The following is a 25,281-nucleotide window of genomic DNA, read 5'->3' on the forward strand; positions in this document are numbered from 1 at the left end:
ACTTGTGAATAAGGGATTAACAATTTACCTTCCTTGTTCTGTTGTTGCTCAGATTTGAATGTCATTATTTAAATGCTTTTTTATTGTGAAACTATGGAAGTGACTTATAAATAATTCAATATTAATGCATAATATAAAACAAGATAACACATTATCTTCTTCATTAACAATCTGCAGTAAGTCCAGTGGAGAAACATTAAAATGTCTCCGAAGCCAGAACATGTGACACATGAGAAGACACTATGTGAGCTGGTTTGAGCCATCTTGAACAAGATTTCTGTAGGTGAAGGGGCTCTCTGGGTGCTGTCTTTAGCCCAATAGAGTTAACAGATATCCTGTGACAAGATAAGTATCAGTGGGCAAAAACTGGAGCAGAGGAAGTTCCACACAAACATAAGAAAGAACTTTTTGGTGAAGGTGATGGAGATCTGGAACAGGCTTTCCAGAAAGGCAGTGGAGTCTACTTCTCTGGAGAGAATCAGGACCCACAAGGACCTGCCAGGACACTTCCCTGCTCAACTTCATGTAGGAAACTTTTAGCAGGGGGTTGGACACAACGATTTCCAGAGGTCCCTTACAAACCTTATGATTCCATTATTTATAAAAGAAAGCTTCTATACTTATAGTTCTTTTAGAAAAGAGAATAGACTATTTTGGTTATTTCATTCCATTACAATTTTTTTTCATAGATAACATTTTTACTAAAAGCAAAAACATAGAATATGCCAGTATGTTTCCTTTTGTGCAGAGTTACATAAAGAAATACTGATTTCTGATGAAGTACTCTTCATATACATGTCAAATCTCATCTCTTGAAAGAGTAGCAGAATCCTATAAATTAAACTCAAATTTCCACAAAGTAACCCGAGAGATCTGTATTAATTTCCCCTCTAATTTTAATTATCAGTTGTTGACCCATTCCTGGAAGTTGGTTCACTAAACAAAAATAAATATATAAATAAAATATACAGCTTAGTTCTTTGCTTTTTTAGTCATTTGACAACACTACCTTAAAAATGATTTTTGGACTTAAACTTTGCAGAAAAGCAGTCAGGGATCAAGCCAGTTCCTGTAAGACTAAATAATCTCCCAATCTGCAACTTTGCAGATTTAAAATGTACAAATATTATTTACTTTTTTAGTTAAAGTCTAGTATTAAAGGTGCTGGAACTGTTCATTTAGATTTCAGTCATACTGTCATGAGGAAAACATAACAGGAAAACATGAGTTGTTCTCTCTCATTTTAAAGATAGTCTCTCTACACGGTAACTCAGCTAGTTCACCAACTTATTTCTCTACAGTTATTTTGAACCAAAGGCATTATGCAAAAACCTTTAGTGTTCCCTAATTTCCCTAATAAAGTTTCTTAAGTGATATGCTGTGATTGCATTGAATGGTTATTTAGAAATTTGATAAATACTGTATTACAGTGTTGGTGCTGGTACAGAAATACTCTACTTAAAACAACCTGCTGATTGCCATTTAGGTTTTTGAACTGAAAAATAGTTAGGAAGAGGAAAGATGTGGTGAAAGAAAATGATTTGTTCTGGTCATACTAAGACTAAGGAGGAAATATAAGGATTAATACAACTAATGAATCAGACCTCAAAACACCAGTAATAAAGTAAATGTCTTTACAGGAGACTCAACCGCCTCTCTGGGCAACCTGTTCCAGTGCTCTGTCACCTTCGAAGTAAGGAAGCTCTTCCTTGTGTTCAGATGGAACTTCCTGTGTTCCAGTTTGTGCCCACTGCCTCTTGTTCTGTTGCTGAGTACTGCTGAAAAGAGCCTGTCCCCATCCATGTATCTCCTGATCATTAGATACTGAGAAAAACCACTAAGATCAACAAGTGTAAATAATCATTTACAAATTGTTGGTGAAATCTGATTTTAACTAACTTAACAACATTAAACAGATTGTTTAGATTTAGAAACTGTAACTTGCAGAACTATGAAAACTCTCAAGTGCTTCTATTGCAGAAATAGATCTAATATCTCACAAGTGAGGGAATACTACTTTGTTTGACTATATCATAAATGAAAATACTGGGGATAAAAACCCATTCTCCTCCCCATTTGCATGTTGGTTACCATTAGTTCTAGTAGTTACTACGTAATTTTAAAGGTTAGTTTTCTTAAAACATTCAAGTATTGTCCAAACTAATCCTGAATTTTACTGGCTTTCTTCTGAGCATGTCTCTTCCTCATGTTTTCTACTTCTGAAACATCTTCTAAAAAACTTCACTGTAAGGTGATGAAAGTTCTTATTGGGGAACATGGCCCAAAGATCAGAGAGACAAGATCAGAGAAGCTGCTGCAGTCTTGAGATCAGAGACCGATGATGCAAAAGAAGAATTATTAGCTCTTGCTTGTTATTTAGTAAAACTTTATGGTGCAAACTAAATAAAATTTTTGAAATGAAATGACCCTGTTTTATTTTTCAGAAGTGATTATTTTCAGTTTTCAGTGATTTCTACCTACTGACAAAGAAAGCTAAAACTGTGTTATTAAAGTACTTGCACATTAAAGCCATGTGGATTGATAGGATGGTATTTAATTCATTCTTTCATGTGGAGTTAAGCTTTTATGAGAGAATTAAAAAAAAAATAGAATAGAGCATTTTTGATTAAAAAATGAAGAAAATATTGAGAAACTGCAAACTAAAATAACAGGTGAGCATTAAAAGGATGATATGGTTTTAGTTGTTTTGTTTAACAAAAGAAAAATCTGCAAAATCCCTCCCTTATTCAGTCAGGTTCCCATTTGGTGTAACACATCAGCTGCCACAGTGTATACTTTTAGCAGAGTAGGGTCTTTTCATTGTAAATAGAAGCTGCTCAGTGTCAGCAGTTTGTAAGTGCAACTGCGAGAGAAATAAAGTCTACCATTACTGGTTAGTTTTTGGCACATCTCATTAATTTCCATGATCCGTGTTATATATCTTTCTAGAGGACTCTGGAACGGTTAAAATGTTCAGTTATTTCGGATGAGAGAGGATAAGTTGCTATTTAATTTAATTTTTGCCCTTGTATCTCATGTTACTGATGCTTCAATATTTGGATGGGTGCCCCATCTTTTCTCATCAAAGTTAATTCATTAATTACTGTGTCAGAAGAACCAGTTTAAACCAGAAAATGCAATTGATCACTAATTTTAAAAATGTAGTAAGAAACTTGATGGAAAGCTTATCATTCTGACCTTGTAATTGAATGACAAAATTCAAAAGGAGACTATGATACATAGAACACACTCTGATTTTTGAGATGTTTTTTGAATTTAACTTTCCACCTACAAACCTTCCTAATGAGAGAAGATAACAGTAGTAAGGAACCACTCATATGGAGAAAAATATTCTTTTCCTTATTATGATAGTCAACAGACAAATGTATGTGCACACCAACAATGAATATACTGTCTGCAACATGTGAGGTTTTTAGCTTGCTAAATCTGGAAACTGTAGTATTTGTTTTGTCTGTTCTTGCAAGATGAAGTAATAATATTCATGTTGCTTGGGTATGCTGGGGAATAAATTGTTCTGGCAGTTGATAAAATACCAGACCAGAGCCAAGACATTTAATCAATGCATAAAGCCCTTTATTCCCTGCACATTCCACTGTCATTTATATAACTGTTACTCTAACAAAAATAAGACACTTATGAACAGCATGCCTTGTAAGAACTCCTATTTTTGAAGCTTTAAACATGATGTCATAGTGAAACAATTCATAATCCTTGACATTCACAATTCAATTAGAAAGTATCTATCTGGATACATGACACTTCCTTATCAATTTCATATTCTTTTTCTCCGTCACACATCATTTTTTCAGAGCTTACACTCACATGCAGAAAAAAAAAAACAACTTCAGACAAGTAATTAACCTCATTCTTTCCATCTACATTATTTGTTTCACTGAAGAAATCCATAGGCTATCTTGGCTGCCTGTCATTAATGTTGTCAGTTAAGCATCCTTTTTAAACAAGCTAAACAGTTTTGTATATGTAATATAGACCACAAATAACAGACCACACTAGACGTGTAAAAATGTGGCAAATAATTGTAAGGATCTGCCATAGAACTTTTGAGGTGGTTCAAATGATGTATGGAAACATAAGCTGTGTCTTGAAAATTCCTGTATTTTTTCCTAGTTATGTTTATAAGATTCTTTTTCATCTTTTGTGGCTGAAATTCTCATGTTATATGTACATCACATCCTCCTACACTGCACTACATATGTGTGCAAAAAAATGAATGAAAGAACAACGAAGAATGAATGAGAAAGAAGTAGTGATAATGCTACAGGTCACTTATTTAAAAAAGAATGCAAGAGAATAACTATTTCAGAGCGGTATGCTGTTAACTTTCTTCATGTCTACCAAAATCATTTTTAGTTTCCTGGTAGGATCTGTTTCACAATTACAGAATCATAGAATGTCTTGTATTGGAAGCCTCATGGACAATGAAGCTCCAGCTCCCCTGTTGCATGCAGGGCCACCAGCCTCCACATTTGATACTAGACCAGGCTGCCCAGGGCTCCATCCAGCCTGGACTTGAACACCCCCAGGGATGGGACATCCACAACCTCTCTGGGTAATATGATACATTTTGCGGGGAACCAAACCTATTGTTCTATTGTTAGAAATTTTGTGGGTTTTTTTTTTTCTTTTTTTCTTTTTTTCTTTATATATATGGGGTTTTTTTTGTTTGTTTGTTTCTTTGTTTTTTTTAAAGAAAGGATTGCACTGTAACCCTGCAGTTTAGCCATCTGCACAGAACATGCAATGAAAAATGTAATTTTAGTACTGCTTGGGGTGTAACACATATTTTACAAGTAGTTCTACTTTGTTTAAACTTTCCAGCAATTTAACAACTCACCCATATGGCAGGTGAGACTCCAAAGACAACAGTGATAAATGTGCAACTTGCTCCTATCCTATGCGTAATTTGTTTTCTACCACAGAACTTTGTCAGCATCCTACTGGACAACATTCTCCCTTCTTCTCTCTCATATTAAGTGTAATAGCTGCAGAAACAAAGCAGAAGCTCATGTTTGAGCATTATTTACAGTGACTCCACAGACCTTTCCAAACGCTGTACCCTGGGTGACTCATGCTCAGTTCTGCAAGTGTTAATTAATTTATGATGGGATTAAATATTCACATTGTTGAATTGACTCTGCATTATGAGGCTTAAAATCACAACATACAGCTATCTAATTTATCATCTGCCCAATGTTTCACTTGTATAAATCTTCCAGGAATAAATGTATTTTCTCTAGAAAATGGAAATCTGTGACTGACAGGGGAATGTTTAAGTTATAGCTTACAGATACACAGCAGGGCTACCTCTGACAGCTGTCTGTCTGGGAAGCTTTGAAGCCTCAGTCATCATGCTTTCCTGGAGGCATTTTGCTTATTAATTACCTCTGCCAAAGATTAGATAAAGAGTTGAATACTATTTTTTATTTTTTTTTTTCCAGGTGAACACTGAAACTGTAATTACTGAGATATATTAATATTATTTATAAAATATCTATGTATTTACAGACTTCACTACATAGATAAACTTCTTGAAAACTCAAATTTCAGCTTACTTGTAAGATCCTTGTCTGCCAGTTTTTCAAGTTTACAATAACTGTGGCTATAGCAGTGTCTGCACAACAGAGGATGGCAGAAAAATGTGGACCACAGGAAGGATTTTAAAAATAGTTTCCACATTACACTACTTTGAATGACTATTATTTACTCAAAACAGCATCATATTAATGATCAGATTTCATTTATAACATTATATTACTAGACCTTGAGCCAGATATTTTTGTTTTGTATTCATTCTTGAAAATGAAATGATTTTGAAGGCATGATTAAAAATGAATAATAATTTTTATAAAAAGGTAACCTAAAGATTATTCAAAAGCATTACAGTTATATAAAACAGTGATCTCTAAACTGTTTAAGTCACTTAGGCCACTGCTTAAATAATCTTTTATGCAAGTAATACATACTTGATGAGATTGCTCTAGAATGTTCATGTTCTTAACATGTGTATCTTCCTCTTTTAATCCTGAGGATATGTTAAGTTACTGTTGGGAGAGATTTCTCAGTTCTCCCACTGAAGACATTTATTGCTAGCAAGAAGCTATCCTGTCATATTTCCAAAACAAAATCATGTTTGTGCACACTGTCTGTTCCCAGAGTCACAAGAGTTTAAATGGGGGAGGCACCATTTTAGTGGTCTCCAAGTAGAAAATGTGTATTTTTCAGCCAATAAAGATGCATTCTTCCACAGAGATACAGTGGTAAACATAAGAATTCTCAGTAAAGATGTTTAACATTAACTATATATATATATGTATACATGTATATATACATACATAAATATATACATATATATACATACATATAAATCTTTGGAATTTTTGCTCAGTTTGAAAAAGAAGTGAAGAATATATTTTCCATTTAACACTTAGCTAAATGCAGTAATTTGTATAAAGTTTATGATCTAGCCAGAATTTTAAATATGGTAAATATGGAAATACCTTTTTGATATATTCTGCATGTCAAGTCTCCTGAATGTTTCTTAAATGAAGTGGTAATTTGCTAATTAATGAAGAATGAATAACTTAAAAAACAGACCATTCAGGACTTCAAATGAGAATTGGAAAATATGATAAGAAATCAGACAGAATGAGTAAACCACCTACATTTAATCACAGTATTGCAACACCAGTGACAGCAAAGGACTAAAACACAAGTAGGTTGCTTTATATTACAGTTTGAGTGAAACTTAGAAAAAGTGATAGCATTTCCTGTAGTTTCCTCTGTTAGAGTTTTCATGCCATAATTGCTGTTCTACTTTGTGCAAGAATATGAAGCTTAAACTCTTCTACAGAGGATTATCCACTTGTTTACTTCCCACTCTACTGTCTTAGAAGGAAGATGCACATGCTGGACAATCTCCATACCCACCCCATATGACACGTGTCATCTAAATCAATTTATGTGAAGTATGAAACAAGACAGGGACCCCCTTGTCCAGAACACCTTGACTTATCAGACAGCGCTGCAGCAGTAGGACCAGCATCTAAAAAAATGCTGACCTTAAGACAAATATATGTATAAGCAATCAGAATGATTTTGAGAGTCAGAAGAATGCCCCAGAAATATCAGGATTATAATGCATTATTTTGTACATGTAATTGTATCTTTTATTTGTCACTGAAAGCATATAGCTGTCATGATTAATCTGATTGGCATTATTATTCTGAATATAAGCATGTTAGAAGAAAGGAAAAAAAAACAACAACAAAACATCTCTGAACTCTTCTATTTTAGTTGTTTTTGTTTCATTTGACCTTTGCCAGCTTCACTCATGCAGTGAGCACCCACAAGATTTAAAGCTGTGTGGGAGGATTTTTCTTATAAAGAATGGGAAAGTACAGCTTAGAACTACCACTCTAGACAAATTGCATATCATTACATACACTGATGGCTTATTGCTCTAATTAACAATTAGGTATTTACATGAGAGGGTAAGAGTACCCATTTTTCATTCACTTCCTGCTGAAGACTCCCTGTGACCAAAAAGCCTGCTGCTGGGACCTGTACAGTTTTAGAATGAACCCCTAAAGTTAAATAAACATTCTCACAAAAATAAACAAAAATTTGCTTTGTTAAGGAAAACTGTTAATGGTGGAAAAACTGAATATGTTTTCAAAAGCAAAGAATAATGTTTTAGGCTAGAAAACTGTTCTGGTGTAACACTCCTTGAATAATGAACAGACTTGAGACTGAGATGTTCCCTGGGCCCAGAAGTGAATGTGCACTCTATTTTGGCTTCAGCATCTGAGAGTCAAACATAAAAATCAGCAACTGCAATGAGCACAAACAGTATTTACTGACATAATCCTGTACATCTTACACTTATCTGAGGAATTTTTCTACTTTAAAGTGGCAAATGAATCAACCTAACATTGTTGTGAGCCAAAAAGGGATAGAATGCAAGGGTACTATAAAGGAAATATTACTGCAGAGGGTGAAGCAGTCAGCATTCTGCCTGGGCAAAATGTGATGCATCCTCAGTGTCACCACCAACCTTGAACTGCCTGCTTGAGGGCACTGTATCCACTGAGTCATACACAGCGGCCTAAGAAAGTAATATAACCTGGAAATGGGGCTATTACACTTCACTGTTTTAGAAAAAAATTTAAGAAGGATGAGGACTCAATATTATTTCATGTCCCTACAATTCTGTGATTCTGTGATTTTGTAAATCTGAACCTGTACAATTTGTTAATGACTTTTCTACCTTGTACAGCCTGGGGTAAAATATAAAAATATAAAATTCAGAGGAAAGAAGAATCACAGATGACACACTAATTGTAACAGTGTATATATGCCCCATTAAAATTAAAACCATATAACTCTAAGAAGCATCAAATTTGAAACAACAACAACAACAACAAAAAACACTGATGCAGTAGAATAGAGTTATTAAAGTTTCCTTGATCCTGTCACCTTTGGTGCCTGCATTACAATATTATCTTTATATACAATTAATGCATTTCTTTGTTCCCATTGTTTCTGCCAATAAGTAAGCTCCTCTTCATAAACGGTACAATGGAGATACAATTGGTACGATCAATGTGCAGTCCTCGGTAAACATGCTTCGATCTTATTTTGCTTTCTATCTTACCACTCAGCATGCAGATCCTGATTCTACTTACTCATATCCTGAACTGAATACAAAGGATTTAATCTCCCTATAAAGCTTGAATATAGTTTTATCAGTGCCCTATCAAAGGTTTTAATTTAACTTTCACCTTTCAAACCGCAATATTTGACTGCAATCTCCCAGGCAAATTATTATTATTATTATGTTTTTCTTTTTTTCCTGTCCCTCTGCTGAAAACTTTAGACAAACAATGAAGAACTGTTTGTTTTACTGAAGAGGTAACAGAAAAATTCTGTTTTCAGATTAATTGTTCTCAAATGTACCTTGACTAAATGGAGCTGTCCTTTAAAAAGACATGCAGCTGAAATTATCAGCTGAAAGTATTATCTTACTCCATATGTAAGTTACATACATTCAAGAACTGAGTTCAGTTGTTTGAATGTATTACATAGTACTCCACACTACATTCATGTTAAGACTTTAACAAATACATTTCCAGAAACACTCAAATTATACTTCAAATGAAAACACTTAAGTGTAGAAGGGAATTTTAAAATCATAAAGTATCCTGAGTTGAAAGGAACTCACAAGGATCATCAAGTCAAACTCCTGGCTCCACACAGCACCACCTAAAAGTCAGACCATATGACTGAGAGTGTGGTCCAGACACTCCTTGAGCTCCGGCACTGGGGGCCATGCCCACTGCCCTGGACAGTCCATTTCATGCCCACTGCCCTCTGGTGCAGACTCTTTCACTCACCCCCAGCTGCCCCTCCCCTGATACAGCTCCATGTTATACCCTCAGGCCCTGTCACTGCCAAAGAGAGCAGAGCTCAGCTCTGCCTCTCAGTCTCCTCTACTCTGGGCTGAACAAACCAGGGTAGTTCATTTGCTTTTCACATGCTTTGCCCTCCACCTTTGATGGAGTCAGTAGTTCTTACCAATTTTGTATCATGAGCAAACTTACTCAAAATACCTTCTAGACCTACATCCAAGTCATTTATGAAGACATTAAAGAGAATCTGGCATTCACATATAGCCCTGGGAAACCTCACTAGTGACCGGCCACCAGTCTGATACAACCTCATTTACTATAAACCTTTGGGCCTGACCCATCAGCCAATTGCATACCTGCTGCATTATGTTTTTGTCTGACCATATCCTGAACATTTTCTCCAGAAGGATACTGTGGGAAAAAGTATCAAAAGCTTTACTGATATCCATAAAGATAACATCAATTGGCTTCCCTTGGTTAACTAGATGGGTGACTTTGTCAAAAAGGGAAATTAAGTTAGCTAAACAGGAAGAGTATGTTCCTAGTGCTGAACAATTCTGCAATTCTGCAATTCACAAAAGATAATAACTGCAAATTCAGGACTTTTTGGAGTTATCAACCCATTCCCAGAGACCATAAAGAATAATCTCAATCAAAACTCAGAAACTTTGAGAGTGAAGAGGTCTCAATGGAAAGCTATTTTCTGCACTTTAGTGATAGAACAGTTCTTTGTTTACTGGAAAAAATAATTGTTCCTAAAGTAAATTTCTATTTGTTTATTTACTGCTGTAGCATTAGTTTAAATGAACAATCTCAAAATGCAGTATTCAAGCTCATCTGTGAGTAGTGGCACTGAAAAATCTAATGCCAGTCAGTCCTAGAATATTGTCTATTGAGTTCTGTTGTAGTGATTTGAGTACTGATTATTACGAAGTTTCATTTAGAAACTGTTTTATGAGTGTTATGCAGCAACGTATTGCAGTACACTTCATGCTACATGTTCTTCATTTGCATTCCAGTAAGAAGACCTTGTGCTTACTGGGACTGAGAATTTTCTCTGATCATTCACTGAATGGCTAGAAAGCCTTGGAATCTAAATACCTTATTATTCTTTTTCATTCTTCACTAACTGAAAGCACATTTCCATTTCCATTAAAAGATAAGGTTTTGTATTTGATTTTTCATTTATACTCACTGTGAAATAAATGATTAAGTAAATATATTTTATAGAAACTTTTACTTTTCTAAGAATTGACAAACAGAATAATAAAGGCAAACTGCAGTCAAAAGCAAGGACATTAGAGAGCTACCTTGACTATGTAAGTCAAATAATGAATACCCCTTTGAAAGCATTTAACCAAATCTTAGGCATCAGTACTGAACTAACAATTGCCATACTTTTAACAACACTGGAAGTATAATGAATATGTGATGGCTACCCTGAAGGTAATGAGTCCCTATTTTATTATGTTGACCAACAATGCCAGAGGCGGATGTTGGTGGTGTGGCAGTTGAACCTTCCCACCAATATTCCATGATGTGTTATTGCCACGTGACAGACGGCAGCAGAGAGGCAGTCTTACAAAATGGGTCTGATATGGATGTGTGGATGAAGCAAATGTGTGTTATTGAATTTCTCCATACAGAAAACAAACAAACAAACAACAAAAACACCTGTATGTATTGACATTCACTGATGCTTGCTGAATGCCAGAGAAAACTGAAGAATGAATGTGAGCACAGTGAAGCAATGGATGGTGTGTTTCAGCAGTGGTGACAGCAACAGCAGTGTGCAAGAAAAGCCACGGCCACACACAGTTGTCACACCATGAAATGAAAACTGTTTTAATCAGCTCATCTGTGGAAATCAGCTAATGGTGATGACTATATTGAAAAGTGCTTTGTAGCTGAGAATTTGCTCTATCAATGATATTGAGCTCTTTTCAGTAGAGCAATGGAGCCATTACTTTTGGAGCAACTTACATATCTTCAAATACAAATACATATAGACATCTGTGAGTGAAGGAGAAGAGATACAGTGTTGTTGTCATATTTAATAGACATTATTTGTTGAAGCCCAGCTTCCGTGGGATTGAATGCATAATCTTAAACCCTACTATAATCCTAACAAAATCTCCAAACTGCCTGTCCTTGGCGTGAGGCTAGGTGCTACAAAGTCCATAAAACTTCTCAAAAAAGGCAGGTGAGTTAGTGTGAATACTGACACAGAAGCATACCTGAGCCCAAATAATTCACTGAGCTGCTTACAATTGTGCCCACTAAATATAAAATCCAGGCAAGACAGACACACATTTCAGGAAAGGAAAAGAAAACAAATAAACAAACAAAAGCATAAACTTGACTCCACCCCCAAAAAAACTTGTCATGAAAATATCACTGAAAATGCATTAGTTCTTACGCTCATTCAAGGAATCTCTATCATTTTACTAGCCCATCAGTAAAAGTGACACACTTTAGTATGTACACTTAGGCCTCAAAAGCCAGCCAACTTAATCACAGATATTCAGCACCACAGAAATAACTTTGCCTATGTAGTTTATCCCCTGCTGTTAAATCTCTCCAGTCCACCTTATTTTTGAGAGCAGAAAGATTTGTTAAGCAAGGAAAACATACATAACTGTCTATTATTTGTTCCTTTCAGTACCTATCGTAAATAACTGAAAATTGAATATAAAAATGTTTTCTGCTTTTCATACAGCAGCCTAAAATATCAAGCAGGAAAAACACAATTGTTGCAATTTTCCTTCTGAGACTACTTTTCAAAAAGTTCATTCATTTCTTTTTGTATACAATCCTCTAATTAAATTTCGTTATGCAAGCCCATTAAATGCATTCCTTTGGGAACATTTTAATGCTCTGACAGCAGGTATATGCATAAAAAACTGAACTGAAATAAAGCAGCTAGCCCAAGAAATAATCTTATCTTTTTATATGCTGCAAAGCATTTTAAACAACTTACATCAAGACTGGCATGCAAGGATGAAAAAAATAAATGCCAAAATATTGCAAAGGTCATGTTACAAATATTTCCTGCAGACTGATAAATGTAATTTGCATAGTTTTTATTATCAGGATATCAATGAAAAAGTTGAAAGTATGCCCTACAGATAACAAAATTTAGTCCAAAACAAGTGGGTAAAATCCATGGTGTAGCCTGAGACAGGCCAAACTGGCTCATGTGACTTGGCTATATTCACACAAGAAGTCTGCTCCAGACAGGAATGAAACCATTTCATCAGGCACATCCTGTTTACAGGTAACCATACTATCATGCCTTTAATTCTCTTCCTTATGCACTGTGCGCATATAAACATGCTGATGTGTTTATAGATAGACGCATACGGACATATTTACATGTGAGCAGTACTTCTTGCAATAAATGAAAATTAGGAGCCCCCCTCACTGTTCAGTAATGATTAGTTTTACAAGTGAAATCTAAATTTAGTGCTCAAAGGTTATATCATAATCCTTCCTGCATTAAGAGTCTGCACTAAAATCACTGAGCAGATCTTGATGTCTGATTATCATCTTCTCACCCTTTGCAATTAAACACACCCAGACCTGTTGGGTCAGTAATGCCACCTGTGAAACTAGCAAAGCCAGGATTAGCAGCCAGTGCTAATTTGACAGATGGCAGCACCAAATAAGCAACCAAGATGCAATTAGCATTAGTTTTTCTCTATAGTGAGATTGCCAGCATAACATTATTTTCAATGTTACAAATAGTTTGACTTGCCAAATTGGCTTGTAAACATTGTGTCTGGAAGATATATATACATTATATATGTAACTCCACCTATTTAAGATTACATTTGCTATTAGAATTGGCAAGAAAGTTCACTATGAAATAGTCACAACAACATGCATCTTTATTTAGGTTATGTTTACATGTAAACTCTCAATTTATCATAGCAGAACAAGAAAGAGATTTTTTTGCATACAAAGTATTTACGTGCTATTTTATTGTTTTTTGTTTTTTTTTTTTTTTCAAGCCTAAAGTATCTTTGAGGCCTGGCTAGACTGAAAGCAAGACAAAAATTTATAAACAATATTTGGAGACAATATAGTTTTGAAAATGTCTACAAGCTGTTTTAGTTATTTGCCTTTGCCTTCTTTTTTCTCAGGTGACTGGAAACACGTGATTTACTACTGACTTAAGTATTTTACCTAAGGAATTAACTGTATCTGTATCTTTTCCCTTCACCAGTCATAAAATCATACCTGTTAACTTTTGTTACGTATGTTTTTCTGGAACTGATGCTTTGTTTATAGTCACTCTCATGTATCTGAACAGGACTTGTTCACTTACATGCGTTCTCCTGTAATTACCTCAGTAATTAAATTTGTAAACACCTAAAACCAAAAGCCTTTACAAAGAGTAAACTGTTGAAAAGTAAATATTATACTCCAACCACCACTATTAAGGTTAACTGGAGGGCAAAGGTGAATTATATAATTTAAGGACACAATGTTCAAGGTATATACATTATGTTTAATAGGAGAATTTCTAGTTATAAAATAAACCTTACTATAAAATTGATTTTATAAGGAACAAAGTCACTAGTTACTAAGAGCATCTTCAACTCAAAAAGATACTTCAATTCCTGTATTCACCATATGAGGTAATAAAGATGATTTCTGAGCATTATCTAACTGACATACCAATGCAAAATTATCTGAATGAATCATAAAAACGTATTTATTTATTTATTTATTTATTTTTGCAGTACAGATCACTGTAGCACTTTAATAGATATCTGACTCTGCCTTATTCTCAGGCTCCACTCACATCAGCTATTATTATATTGAGTCATTGTTGGACATACTGTTATAAAACGTTTCCAGGCAGGGAAGAAAAGTATGAAAATTGTAAGAAAATATCACTTTGACAGAATGACAGTAATTCAACTTTTTTCATAGCACCAAAGGAGGTAGTTAAACAGAAACTAATATGCACTGAATCCCATGCCAGGCGTATATTTGTATTTATATAAGCAATTTCTACACATTTAAGTTCAATATATACCTCCTCTCTTTCGGTGGCTCATCTAGTTTTGCTACAGCCTGTATGCACAACAAGAAACTTCATGACGTTACAATGACTAAAAGACTTAATAGTTTGTAAATTCTGCTTCCATGATATTACAGGACATGCAAGTCTCAGTACAATGGTGCCTGAAACAAAGCACATTACTGTCATTCTTTGAAGCACTATGTAAGCTCACACATTTTCTACCAGTTAGATTACAGCTTGTTTTGACTTCTGCAAGCTGAAAGTTATTTCTGCCATCACATCTCTTGCTATGGGTGCGCAGCAGTTCCTTGATAAGAAAAACTGTCTTGATGTTCAGAATTTTCAGCTTCTGAATCAGCTTCTCAACAGAAGATAAGTGGGGATAAAAAAAATTAAGCATGAGAGTACTGCAAATAGTTGTGAATAAGAAGGTTATTTCTCTGCTTCTGAAGTAAAAAGAGCTACTACTATCTTCAGTCTAAGTTTACTAAAAATATCCACTCCTCCAGGCAATAAAACCTCATGTTTCAACCGCTATCTACTCATTGTAGAGATTAGTTTGGTCCACCAGTTAGTCTTTTAATATTGTTCATTTACTGGCATACAGCAAACTTTTTTGTTCATTTGTTTTTGTTTAAAAAAAAAAACCAACAACTTCCTTTGCAATTTCTCCTCTTTAGTGTTGGCACAGGTAGCAAAGTCACAGAATTGTGAAAGAAATTGTTTCTGAGGAGGAAAGAAAAAGAAAAAAAACAAAACAAAACAAAAAAACAAAAAAACAAGTATTCGGCTGTTTCACCCCTTCAAGCAAGTCTGAAATGGAAACCAGGAATTATACCGTGGCTTAGGTTTGGAAGGGAAATTGAAGCCCACCCTGCCCCAACCCCTGCCATGGGTAAGGCTGCCCCCCACCAGCTCAGGCTGTCGAGGGCCCCATCAACCTGGCCTTGAATGCCTCCAGGGATGGGGCACCACAGCTTCTCCAGGCAGGTGTGCAGTGCCTCATGGCCCTTTGAGTAAGAATATCTGTCTATAATCTAACCTAAATCTCCCATCTATAGTTTTAACACATTCTTCCTTGTCTTGCCATTATTTTAACCCACAGACTGTCCAACCTGATCATGGCTGTTTCTCAAAGGCAGCAATTTGCATTCTATTCCCCTCTTAAGATAGAAGACAGTTCCTCAACCCCTCCTGCCCAGGCTATCCCTTCCAAAGAGCTTATAGCCCTTAGCCATAGTATTCCAGTTGTTCAACTTGTCCTACTATGTTTCTGTGATAACAATTAGATCATAGTTTTCTAGTTACACCATAGTTTCAGTCTCCTCCTGCTTATTTCCTATGATGTGTGGACTAGAGGAAATTCAGCTGGACTATTGACCAGGAAACCTGGGAGGAAGAACCATTTATTCAAAGCTCAGTTCTCCTTTTCCATATTTGCTTTTTAGGGTCTATTATTACACATATGTCTCTTGTTCCTGATCTTCTTCTCAAATCGTTGAAAGGACCACACTGAACATTGGTTTGTTACTCAGTCTTTTAATTGAGCTTCTCAACTGAGTCTTCAATGTGAATGGATCATAATATAATTCTGAAGGTATATAAGGCTCTCTTCATTAAAATAAGAAAAAAAATTCTAATGTGCAAAAAATAGAAGTAAAAATTACTAAATCTCATCTCTGCCATCTTCATCATGATCCTTGACATCAATTACAGTTCTAGTTCTCTAGTCCTCCTTCAGAATCTTCTATATATTCTATCAATATTAAGGCCTAAAAAGTGATAGTAGGGCTGAATATTTTGACTTCAGTTATGGAAACAGTAAGCATCAGAAGACAGTTATATAATATGTGTAGATATTTCTATAGCAGTAACTTTAGAAGAACAGATAGAATACATAATTTTTGCAATAAATTCAGCCTTATTTATTTATTTATTTGTTTCAGATAGTATATAGTGTAAGAATCTGAAGGAACAAAGGAAGAAAAAGAAGCTATTACTCTGCTGAGAAATCTATTTTACTTATTTCTGATTAAAATACTAAATACATACGGTTATCTCAGGAACATAAGTTATTTTGTTTTAAGCTTGATTGTAAGTGAGCATCTTTAACAGTAAACATACAACACTTAAAAGATGAAGATTGTGTTTTCTATCAGTAACCACTTTGATCATGCATCTGAAAGGTTCCATGAAACAAATTTATATCTGAAACATTAGGCAAAAACTTCTCAATACTCTCCAACTAACACCTGCTCATCCCAGTGGATCTCCTCAAACTGATAGGCTTTTAACTTGTCATAAGAGTATTCAGGATCACAATCTAATCATTATTATTTTTATATTATCTCCTCACTCAACATGTAAGAACACTGACAGTTAAATATTAGGCATGTGCTACAAAAGCAGGATGTGGCTTAAAATAGATCAGAAAAAGTTCTTGTTAGTTTAAAAGTAATATGTTTAGATAAAACATGAGCACAGGTTGAAATGATGTACAAATTTTAAAGAAAGACTGATTATCAAAATGAAGCTTTTACCTATAATTTTAGAAAGGTCAGTATCAGATATTTGAAGTTTTCTTTGTCTAAAGAGTGAGAATTATTCATGGTATTTCAAATAGCACTTACGTAATTACTGACAAAAGTGTTGTCATTTTCATGGCTACTGTTATGCACTTCAGAACAGATTAATCTAAGCATAAATATTCCCATTAAGTAGCATAACATGTAATATTTTCTTAAAGAGAATGCCATCATGATCAGAAGGAGAAATGTAATGAAAACGGTACTGAAAAAACAATGCAACACAAAATCTGTCAGAAGATACACAAAGAGCTCAGAAACAAATGTTAAAAACCACATCTAGTGAAAAAATCTTTCACCATGCACAATCCAGAAAGCATAGTTTCCCTGGACCCCCACAAAAAAGAAAAAAGTAGTAAACAGTAAATATAATGCGACTTTTCAGGTGCTTTCTTATTTTCCTTGCAACATCAGAATAGCTTCATTATGCATTTCTTGCCTAGTATCTCAACTGCTTTATTCTTTCTTTTTTCAGTCTATGGTGTGAGTAGCAACACTGCTTTTATAAACAGGCTGCAAGAGTGGAACACTGCTTCATCTGTTCACTGAAGTACAACCAAAAGTTTCAAACCCTTGAACAATTAGTAGCAACTCTCCTCCATACCTGCTGGGTACAAATTCTGATTTGCATAATTTCAAATCAAATTAAAACCTTCTATAAATCTGCTAGAAATTAAGAAATTGCCTAGATAATATTTTTGATTTGAAGGGCTGGAAACAGTATTTCAGTGCAAATCATCTTAAAGGTAGAAAAGAAGCTCTATATCTGTTTTAGAAAGCAGGAAATGGAATCTAGACCAAGGTATGGTGAAAAGGCTTGATGCCTTGAAGCTTAAATACCTTTGGAAGACATCTGGCATCCAGCCTCCATTATCAGGCTAAACCAGCTGCAATTAGGTTACGTATATCCATAAAAAATTTTGAAACTTCGCCAAAATGATACTCTATTGGCATTCATGCAACTACTTTACATCCAACGGCACTTTTTATATGAAAAATAAAAAAATAAAAAAATAAAAAAATAAAAAAATAAAAAAATTAAAAGGAGCCAAAAAACCAAGTTCACATAAGATGAAATTCAAATATGAAAAAGGAACTTTTAACTCCAGAAAAAATATCATAGGAATTAAACCAGAATCAGAAGCAGCAACGTAACACAAGATTCACATATACAATTCAACCCACCTTATTATGAGCCATGTTTGATATACATATTATTAAAATGTAATATATTAAAATATAATACCTTATAACACATGCATAGAGTCCACTGTCTTGTACCACTGTCGGTCGAAACCAAATGGAATCTTCTTCTTTGCTCATTCTAGTTCCATCAAAAGCTATAGGTTCCTCAAAATCTCCTGGTCCAGAGCTTTTGTACCACATCAAGCTGAGTCCAGCACTTTGGGCTAGGGAGTAATTAGCTCTAATGTATCCATAAAAGAGTGCACATTTTATACGAACAGGTTCTCCCACTAGAACTTGATATTTCTTGTAATCCACAGACCAGTCAGTGCATCCATCAGCTGAAAGAGAAGATGAAAAGAGATCACCAAAGGCTTCAGAGACATCTGCTTATATAGTAAGTTTCATTCTTGGACAGAACTGTCTTTAAGAAAAGGTCCATTGAGTGAACAGTTGTAGTCATCTGATCACTGAAAAATTAACTTCATTTTCACACTATTAATTTAATGTACTTTTACAGGAAGAACACAGAAAGGTAGTTGTGTTAAATGTTGGTAATTTCTGAGATAACTGAACAATTGTTCTTTTTCTTTTGTGCAACTCAAGCATGAACAGTTGAGAAAAATGGAGAGGACAAACTGTGGTGATCAGGTTTGTCCAACCAAGCCCAGCACACAGTGACTGACATCAATTTACACAGAAACAAACTTTTTACACCCTTCCTACATATAGTCTATGTGTGATGCATAAAGCATTTTCATCAGTCTAGAAAACTTGGATGTATGGTAAACCAAATTGAAATCTCGATTTCCAGATCATTTAAGACTGTAGTTTTCAAAGACCCAAAGACGAATTACATTCAAAATACACTTTCAGAGAAATCTTTGGAATATTCTGTTGACAGTGGTACCTTAAAAATATTACATATTTGCAGTTAGAAACTAAACACTTGTGCTACTACCCTCATAAGTATGTAGAGACTAGAGCAATAGTTTAATATTTACCCAGACATATTAATATTAAATAAATTGAAGGGTTAGGTGTTATGTTCTAACAGTGGTCCATTTCAGTTTTGACTGGATTCTTTTCCCTTTAAGGTATTTTCTGAAGAAAGTACCTAGGGTTTCCTTTTTGAATTATGACTGCTACAAGTACATAACCAACAAAAAGGTCGCAAAAAAGAACTGTGGAAAAAATTAACCCCAAGACAAATCAGATGTTTTTATTTCAATTGTCACATCAAACAGTCTTCTTTATTATTATTATTGTTGTTGTTGTTGTTGTTGTTACTTTATTTTATAAATTGGAAAATACTTAAATAATTCAACAGCTTTGAAATTTCAGAACTGTATTCAAATTTAGTCCCTGATCTCTATTTTAATACACTGCCATTTATTGCTATACATAATCACACAACACAGGGACCAGGCTGAATATAATTCACTCAGTTATTTCCTTGAATGATTTCAAGGTATGAAGTAAACCACACTACATCACTGTCCTAATAATGAGATTGTTTTGATGAATAAATGAGCTCCTCACAGGCTGTAATGTCTGACAGGTCCTAGCACACAAAATAATTTAACAATACAGAAAGGGATTTCCCTTTCATTTTCTTCAGGATCATATGCAAATTTTTCAAGGGGAAATTCAGTTGTCAGAAAGGAGGAAATATAACTATACTGACTCCTGTGTTCACTGCCAAAACTTGGCTTCATTCAAAAGCTTTGATTCAATTTATAGGTTTCAGAATCCATGTAGATCCTTAGGTAACATTGATGGAAATCTGAATTCCTGAAATATAAACAGTTTAGGTCTGACATTAGTTGAAATCAGTCACTCTAAAGCACTTATAATTGTAATACAGTAACAGTAAATTCTTCAAAATCCAATGCATTAAATACAAAATAGAAATTACCATATTTATTTATTTTTCCCCTCTTTATCTGTTTCTTCTTTTGTTAACACAAGGATCTACACAGAGAGTTGTGCTATGTCAATGTTTACTATTTGCCAGTTGCCAACTACTTCAAGATTCATAAAAAATCAACTATTTGGAAAAAAAAAAAAGTGACACGAAAGAATATATCTCATAACTGTGGAAGATGAGTACATAAGACAGAAGGCATCAGGTCCTTGTTCTAAGAACTGGGAATTTATTGAGGAAAGCTTTAGTAAAAGCAGAAACAAGTTGGCTATAGTTAAGGAGACAAAATAACTAAATATGATAAAGTGAACAAAGGCTAAAGGAGCAATGTGGCTAAGAATGTTAGGTATGGAGGGGATTTTGGGGGCATAATCTGCTAGGAAAATCCATTAATTGGCTATTCATAGACAATCTTGCCAGAAGTTTATCAAGAGATGCATGAGACTTTCCTTACTAAATTATTCTCCAGTCACAGCTTTCACAATAATGTTTTACCACCAACATCACAAAACTAAAACTTTCACTCTGCTCTGAATTATCTCATTTCAACATGGTTATTTCTTTTTTTTACATGAGCCAGCATTAATAAGAAAAACAAACAAAGAAACAACAACAACAAAAACCAAAAACAAACAAACAACCCACAAACCACCACAACCAACAACAAAAAAAACCATTCCAAATGGACAATGGTCATTATCCTTAATATTACACTCACTGTATCTACTAAAATACTCGAGCCTATTTGCTGTATGTGACATAACACAGGTATTCTGCTGTGTGTTATTTTTATGAAGAAAGCAAAGATCGACTATTTTTGGCTTATGTATCCTTTCACTTGCTATAAAAATCAATTCCAACATAAATGAAGTAACAGAGTTAAAAATGAAGTGTGCATGGGGGGATGACAAAGAAGAATATGGTCCCTTCTATTCTTAGACCACTTAGATTCTGTACTTTCAAGGAAGCACCAGCATAAAATTGGAAGCATGAAAAATTATGTATTTATCATTAGTAGTAAAGTTTTCAAAGCACCACATCAAACATATTTTATACATTATTTCTTTTTTTTCACTAAGACTGCTATTACAGAATTGTACGTCACGATGTGGCACTTATGTCTGAGACAGCACTTTCCATTTGAAATCTCAATTTACATTCTGTATAAAACTCTCAAAAATTACTTCTTAAGCTAAAAATAAAATATTTTTATTTCTGTCTAAAACTATTTGATGGCTGGTATGAATTCATGTCAGTAAGGGAAAATGGGGGTGCTGAAGGATATTTGAAGTTGGTGGAAACATTTTAAACCATAATGTCTATTAAATAAGCTACATACTATAAATTTCAATCTCCTCAGTCTCAGCTGAGAAGCACTGTATGTGGAAGATTTATTACATGGCAAACACACAAGTCCATATGCAAAAAAGTAAAGGAGAAAGAAACTGAAAGTTTGTCTCAAGTTAATTCATAATTCTCTAGGCTTTGGCTTCAGAAGGCTACATTAAGATTAAACAAAGTACGTATACACAGATACTGTATAACTCAGACCTGAGATACCTGGTTGAAAGTTCTTATGTCACCTTTTTAAAATAAATAAATAAATAAATAACAGAACAAACCTGCAATAGGTCAAATTCAATGATAACTTTTGTCTGAATTAATGTAAATCCTCTAATTATCACCATTACACTGAAAACAAAAACAAAACAAAACAGGGAATCCAATACTATGCCAGTCTCAAAGCAAGAGATACCACATAAGTCAAATACTGTAATACTAACTCAAACTGAAAAAAAAATTACCATAGCAAGTGGTTATGTTAATTTCTCAACATTTAACAAATCAGGCTAGGATGGCTTTTGGAAAGATTTCCAAGAAAAGAGATTCCCTGAACTGTAGTGGTGTATTGTTGTATAGCAGATGGCTAATTATTTAATTTTTCCCAGAAGCATTTCTTACTCTTGAAACTGCTTCTGTAAAATTCATTCAGTAGCTTCACTTCAGAGATTATGAAGGAGATCAAGTTTTTCCCCACATTGAAATTTCAGTAGCACTTGGGAAGCAGCTGCACATCTAAACTTTTTCTTCTACAAAGAACATAGCTGCATAATCACATTTTGGAATATCAGGTACATTGAAATAATTAAACATGTAAGGATTCTCCATGTGCAATAAATACAAGAGAATCCAACAGATTAGTTTGTAATACAAGAGGATTACAGTTGATCAAATTGCCGTGTATGTAGGAGAGTGCAAGCATGTTCCTGCTTTGACTTAGCTACTGGATGTTTCTTAAGCTGCAGTAGCACAACTGTTTGACTGGGACTATGAAGAAATGAAAAGATTTGTAGTGAATGCTTCAGAGGATCTGAGACCCAAAGAAACATAATTTATTTCAACCATACTTTGAATCAAAGGATAATATTTGACTTTAAGATGTTCAAAGATTGAAAGTTCTAAGCATATAATTAAGTGTACATAGGCCACGAGGTTGCCAGCAATAACACACATTAAAAACACATATTTCTGTTTGGTTGTCTGTTCTACATTACTTTTAATCTTTTAATACTAGAAGAGAATATATTAAAAACAGTGATCTCAGACTGACGATATTTGGTATTACTTATCAAAGTATACGTTAACTGCATGCAACCCCCATAGATTTTGAAGACTATTTAGAGCCCAGAAGTAGTACTGCTAGAATCAAAATCTGGGAATGGATTTATTGAAAGCCACAGATCTGTCAGATACACATCTGTTTCTGTATCTACAGTTGGATAATGTAAAAATACAGTATGATATTTAATAGCATAAAACCGTTTTTGGAAGGTTTTTCATTTTTCTTTATTCAATCAGATAAAACTACTAACTTCTCAAAAAAAAAAAAAAAGATTATTTTTAAATAATCTTCAGTACATGTAGCATCACTGCTTCAATTTGACTAACTGTATGTTTATCTACATACAAAAAGATCTGAACAAGTAATTACAGTATTCTGGATGGTTATGGCTGTTATGGTACCAACATGTGACCTGGAGATTAGCACCACACTGGGAGCCAGAGGATTTTTCCACTGGATAAGTCAAGCCAGCTTCTGCACCATCCTGTCATGAGACTGCAGTAAATAAGTAAATAATTACTAAAATAAAAATAAAAAACAAGAAACATCCCAAAATAACCTAAAGCAAATAAGCAGAAAAACATTCACTTTGGTGTAGCCATCCTCAGGGCAAGGCACACATTTACATTAAAGCATACTTGTCATTTTAAACAGATTAATCTATTTTCTGTTGTGAGATTACAGAACAGTAGGAAAAGAAAGGCACACCTCTGCTAATAATGCTAATTTGTGTGTACTACTTTATGTATATACAAGTGTCTAGGACTTAGAAAAGGACATATCTTTCTTCACTTCAGCATTTGTTTTCATTTCCAAGGGCTGTTTAAATGTTTCTGTATGAATATCCTAGTGGTCAAAGGAATTTTTTTTTGCATTACTCTGAAACTTACTACCATCACACTATAGAATGCTCAGCTGCATAGCAATTAGAAAACATACGCTTGCCAAAATAATAAACATATCCATTGCCATTCATGAAGGTTTTTTGTTTGTTTGTTTGTTTTAATTAAAGTAGATACCTTTTATGTACAAAGTATTTTCATTTATTGAAAGCAGGATATAAAAGGCTGCAGGAAATAAAACGCAACCATGCTTGCTCTGTGCAACTGCAATGGAAGCTTACATTCATATGCAATATAGGGATCTTTTAGCATTGGATTGCTTTAAAAGAAACACATTTGCTGATGAAATAGAAATAGAAATTTAATTAAGTAACTTTTTATGGTATATTTTTTTTCCCGTAGATGCTACTAAGTCCAAAACATGATAGCTTAATGCCTATAGCAACTTCATGAATGACTTAACAGAAAACAATAATATTAACTGAACTTTAGAGAGAAAATATTAACTACAGAAAATCTGCATTCTGTGGATTATAAAAAGTCATTATAAATCTGTTTGTACACTTTTTCTTTCATTTTAGAAGAACCCATCTTATTACAGCATCTGGCCTTTTCCTTTGTCTTTTTTTTTTTTCCTTCTTTTTTTTCCCAATATTAAGATTAGAAGCTAAAGCTTACGAAGATATTAAATTTTGTAAACCTTTGCTCCCTAACTTGACATTTCCTTTTTTCCCAGATGCCACATGCTTGCCACAGTTGAGCCAGCTTAACAAAGAGGCCACTGGAGTAATATAGTAGTTCAATACTTTAATCTCATTAGATAATGGAAATAAAAATCATTACCATTTGAATTTGAGGGGAAAACTTTGCTCCTTTCACCAAAGTTTACTTTTAAGCTTACCATGAATGTTTAGGTTGGTAAATGTAAAGAAACGAAATGGGTGTAATTGAGTTAGGAAACCTAATCTCATGGGGCTTAGAGAATAAGCTCTTTCAGGTAACTATGGATTGGGTTAAGTATGCTGAAGTGCACTGAATTGCAAAGGAAAAATCACATCAGAGCATTTCTCTTCCACTGGTTATGCTATTCCCCAGACTACATCCAAAACAAAATTAAGACTTGTTAGACAAGGTAAACAAAATGCATTCGTATATTGTAATATATTGTTGCAACCTTGACTCGATAAATACAGCATACTTTTTTAAAGGAATGAAACACTGAGATCTTTTTCAAGGGAAAAACACGTTGTCTTCAACTCAAAATTGTTTTTATTTTTATATTTGGAAACATCAGAGTTTAATTAACAGACTTCTTTCATGGAACTACTTCTTTGTTATCAGGTCAGATGGCTAAGATTTGCCCTAAAAGCCACAGTTCCTATTAGTAATCTCATACAAAATCGTTTCTGGTATAAATGATGCACATCAATTTATAGCATTAGACATAGCATTCAGCATTAAACCTTCAAGGGATAAAGAGTCCGGAATTTGGACTTTCAAATTGTAACTTCCAAGGCAGGAAAAAAATATGAAATTTTATGTTGATTTATTTCAGGAATTGTTTCAACTCGTATCCACATGAAATGCCACAAACTGGGTAAAATCAACTTCAATAGATGTTTCTACTTCTCTTCA

The 25,281-nt window shown here is 34.2% G+C and overlaps 1 protein-coding gene across 2 annotated transcripts in view; it reads right to left on the reverse strand.

The window, feature by feature from the left end:
* The window catches only part of IL1RAPL1 (interleukin 1 receptor accessory protein like 1), a 652,915-nt gene that overhangs the window by 286,757 nt on the left and 340,877 nt on the right, over window positions 1–25,281 (reverse strand). For both annotated transcript variants that reach the window (XM_015885202.3, XM_085549854.1), the window contains one exon: window positions 18,316–18,595. In XM_015885202.3, the coding sequence (XP_015740688.2) occupies window positions 18,316–18,595 (280 nt within the window). The remainder of the gene's footprint in view (window positions 1–18,315; window positions 18,596–25,281) is intronic.

The sequence above is a fragment of the Coturnix japonica genome, chromosome 1 (assembly GCF_054131305.1).
Source record: "Coturnix japonica strain WE chromosome 1, WE-NBRP24, whole genome shotgun sequence".
Lineage (NCBI taxonomy): Eukaryota > Metazoa > Chordata > Aves > Galliformes > Phasianidae > Coturnix > Coturnix japonica.